The 3,534-nt window shown below is 37.0% G+C and overlaps 1 protein-coding gene across 1 annotated transcript; it reads right to left on the bottom strand.

Moving 5' to 3' along the window:
- Nucleotides 1–881: 881 nt before the first annotated feature.
- LOC119248323 (acyl-CoA-binding protein-like) lies at nucleotides 882–1,197 on the bottom strand. Its single transcript, XM_037515279.2, has one exon. It carries the CDS (start codon nucleotides 1,143–1,145, stop codon nucleotides 882–884), a length of 264 nt encoding a protein of 87 aa, XP_037371176.1. The 5' UTR covers nucleotides 1,146–1,197.
- Between the last annotated feature and the right edge of the window lie 2,337 nt (nucleotides 1,198–3,534).

Raw genomic sequence — 3,534 nt, 5'->3', positions numbered from 1 at the left:
TTTGGGTAAATACCCAGGAGTGGGATTGCTGGATCATATGGCAGCTCCATCTTTAGCAGGTTGAGGAATCTCCACACAGCTCTCCATAGTGGTTGCACCAGTTTGCACTCCCACCAGCAGTGCAGGAGAGTTCCTTTTTCTCCACATCCTCACCAACATTTGTTGTTGCTAATTTTTTTAATATGTGCCATTCTCACTAGTGTAAGATGGTATCTCATTGTAGTTTTGATTGCATTTCCCTGATTACAAGTGATGTTGAACATTTTTCATATGCCTGTTGGCCGTTTGCATTTCCTCTTTGGAGAAGTTTCTTTTTAGTTCTTCTGCCCATTTTTTGACTGGATTATTTACTTTGTTTTTGTTGAGCCTCATCAGCTCTTTGTAGATTTTTGTGATCAGTCCTTTATCATTAGTGTTATATTCAAAAATTTTCTCCCAATCGGTGGGTAGTCTCTTTGTTTTGGTTACTGTCTCTTTTGCTGTACAGAAGCTCTTTAATTTGATATAGTCCCAGCTATTTATCTTTGCCTTCACTCTCACTGCTTTGGGTGATGTGTCTTTAAAGATGTTACTGAGGTGTATGTCATGTCGTGTTTCACCTATATTTCCTTCTATATATTTTATGGTTTCAGGTCTTATGTCTAGTTCTTTAATACATTTTTTTTCAAAGTAACATACACTTTTAATAGACTTACAGATAAAAACTACTTAAAGGTCAGTGACCACTTCAATTCCTAATCTGCTAGAGCTATATCCTGGCCAGTCTTGAGGAACTGTGTTAACAGGTTATTTTCATTATTTCACTTTTTCCACAGTATTAGAAAAGCAAGGCATTATAAAAGTTTAGGTGAAATGTGTGGCTGGCAGCCCAATCCAGTCCCTTATAGTCCATATTTTCCCTTCAGTTCTTCTACTTTGGCGATGCAAGCTTTCATGGCATTGTCCTTGGAAGTCCCTTTCAGTCCATTCCAGGCATCCCACTTGGCTTTACCTTTGAAGTCCATCATTCCAGGCCGTTCTGTATTTACATCGCCCACAGTTGCTTGTTTGTACTGGCTATAGATGAACAGCATCTCTTCATATGTTGGCTTGGTCTTGAGGTTCTTAACTTCCTCAGCAGCTTTGTCAAACTCAGCCTGAGACATGCCGGATGGATTGCAAAAATTCCAGGAGACCTGCACGGGGGGCGAGAGCAGCAGCAGCAGCTCTTTAATACATTTTGAGTTGGTTTTTGTGCATGGTGTGAGATAGTAGTCAAGCTTCATTCTTTTGCAAATAGCAACCCAGTGTTCCCAGCACCATTTATTGAACAAACTTTCTTTGCTCCATTGCATATTCTTTGCTCCTTTGTCAAAGATTAGTTGACCCTAAATCTGTGGGTTTATTTCTGGATTTTCTATTTGGTTCCATTGGTCCCCATGTCTGTTCTTGTTCCAATACCATGCAGTTTTGATTAGTATGGCTTGTAGGATAGTTTGAAGTCTATACATTTCCTTCTTTTTTTTTTTTCAGGAGAGCTTTGGTTATTTGGGGTTTTTGGTGGCTCTATATGAATTTCATCAATATTTATTCTATTTCTTTGAGGAACATCATTGAAATTTTTATTGGAATAGCAATTGAATCTGTAAATTACTTTTGGTAGGATGGCCATTTTGATAATGTTAATTCTTCCACTCCATGAGCAGGGGATGTCTTTCCATTTCTTTGTGCCTTCTTTTAGTTCTTTTAACAGTGTTTTATAGTTTTCTTTGTATAGGTCGTTTACCTCTTTTGTTAGGTTTATTCCCATGTATTTGATTTTTTTTGTTTCAATAATAAAAGGGATGGTTTTCTTGATTTCTTCTTCTTCAGATTGATTGTTTGTGTATAGGAAGGCTACTGATTTTTGTGTGTTGATTTTCTATTCTGCTACTTTACTAAACTGATTGATTAGTTTGATCAGTTTTTTTCTGTAGCATTTTTAGGGTTCTCTATGTATATTACATGTGTCTTGCTGTATTTTTCCTTTCATCATGGAAGTTTGGTGTCCTTCTTGCTTCTTGCATGTCTATTTTCAGCTCCTTCTTCATATTTGGGAAGTTCTCTTCAATTATTTCCTTGGATATTTTCTATTTCTATGTCTCTCTCCTTCTGGGATACCTATAACTCTTATATTTCCTTTCCACATGGAGTCAGATAGTTCCCAAAGTCTTTCTTTACTCTTTTTCCTTTGTACTTCTCTTTCCTTTTCTGTTTTGTTTCTTTTTATTTCTGTGTCTTTGAGAGTACTTATTCTTTCTTCCATTTCATCTATTCTGCTTTCATTGCTTTTCCCAGAGTTTTTTAGCTCCTCCATTAATTCTTTGATCTCCTGCATTTCTTTCACTTCCTCTTTAGGAATTCATTCAATTTCATTCTTCTGATCACTGATTATATTTCCCATATCTTTTTCGACTTCTTTCAGTTTTTTTTTTTTTTTTTTTTTAATAGAGGCATGTTTTTTTTTTAATTTTTTTTTTAATAAATTTTATTGTTATATTCCCCATACAATTGCAGCCCATTCTGACCCCAATCCCTCCCCTCCCGCCCCCGCCCCTAAAAGTGTCTCTGGTTCATAGTTTTTTGTTGATTTTGATTTTCACTTTCTTATAGTTATTCGTTTTCCTGGTCCCTTATTTAAGTTTTCTAGATTCCTGCTATGAGTGAGACCATCCGGTATTTTTTCTTTTTCTTTTTGGCTTATTTCGCTGAGCATGATCCCTTCCAGAGCCATCCATGTTGCTGCAAATTGCATGTGTTTATCTTTTTTGAATGCTGAGTAATATTCCATGGTATATATGTACCACATCTTCTTGATCCAGTCATCTATTTTTGGGCATTTGGGCTGTTTCCAAAGCTTAGCTATTGTAAAAGTGCTGCTATAAACATAGGGGTGCAGGTGCTCTTTGGAATTGATGTTTCTGTGTCCTTTGGGTAAATACCTAGGAGTGGAATTGCTGGATCATATGGAAGCTCTATGTTTAGTAGGTCCAGAAATCTCCACACAGCTTTCCACAGTGGTTGGACCAGTTTGCACTCCCACCAACAGTGCACAAGAGTTCCTTTTTCTCCACACCCTCGCCAACATTTGTTGTTGCTAGTTTTTTAATATGTGCCATTCTCACTGGTGTAAGATGGTATCTCATGGTAGTTTTGATTTGCATTTCCCTGATGACAAGTGATGTTGAACATTTTTTCATATGCCTGTTGGCCATTTGCATTTCCTCTTCAGAGAAGTTTTTTTTAGCTCTTCTGCCATTTTTTGACTGGATTATTTTCTTTGTTGTTGTTGAGTCTCATCAGCTCTTTGCAGATTTTTGTGATCAGTCCTTTATCATTAGTGTTGGGTGCAAAAATGTTCTCCCAGTTGGTGGGGTTTCTCTTTGTTTGTTATTGTCTCTTTTGCTGTGCAAAAGCTCTTTAATTTGATGTAGTCCCAGCTGTTTATCTTTGCCTTCACTATCACTGCTTTGGGTGATGTGTCTGTAAAGATGTCTTTGATGTTAAATCACGTAG

Source organism: Talpa occidentalis, unplaced genomic scaffold (assembly GCF_014898055.3).
Source record: "Talpa occidentalis isolate TD23 unplaced genomic scaffold, MPIMG_talOcc4v2.1 talOcc4.16, whole genome shotgun sequence".
Classification (NCBI taxonomy): Eukaryota; Metazoa; Chordata; class Mammalia; order Eulipotyphla; family Talpidae; genus Talpa; species Talpa occidentalis.
The sequence above is the reverse complement of the archived record's forward strand: the minus strand, read 5'-3'. Positions and strand labels throughout refer to the sequence as shown.

Bases quoted from the DNA above. Each gene is read 5' to 3' on its own strand.
- LOC119248323 (XM_037515279.2), bottom strand. From the start codon at position 1,145: ATGTCTCAGGCTGAGTTTGACAAAGCTGCTGAGGAAGTTAAGAACCTC.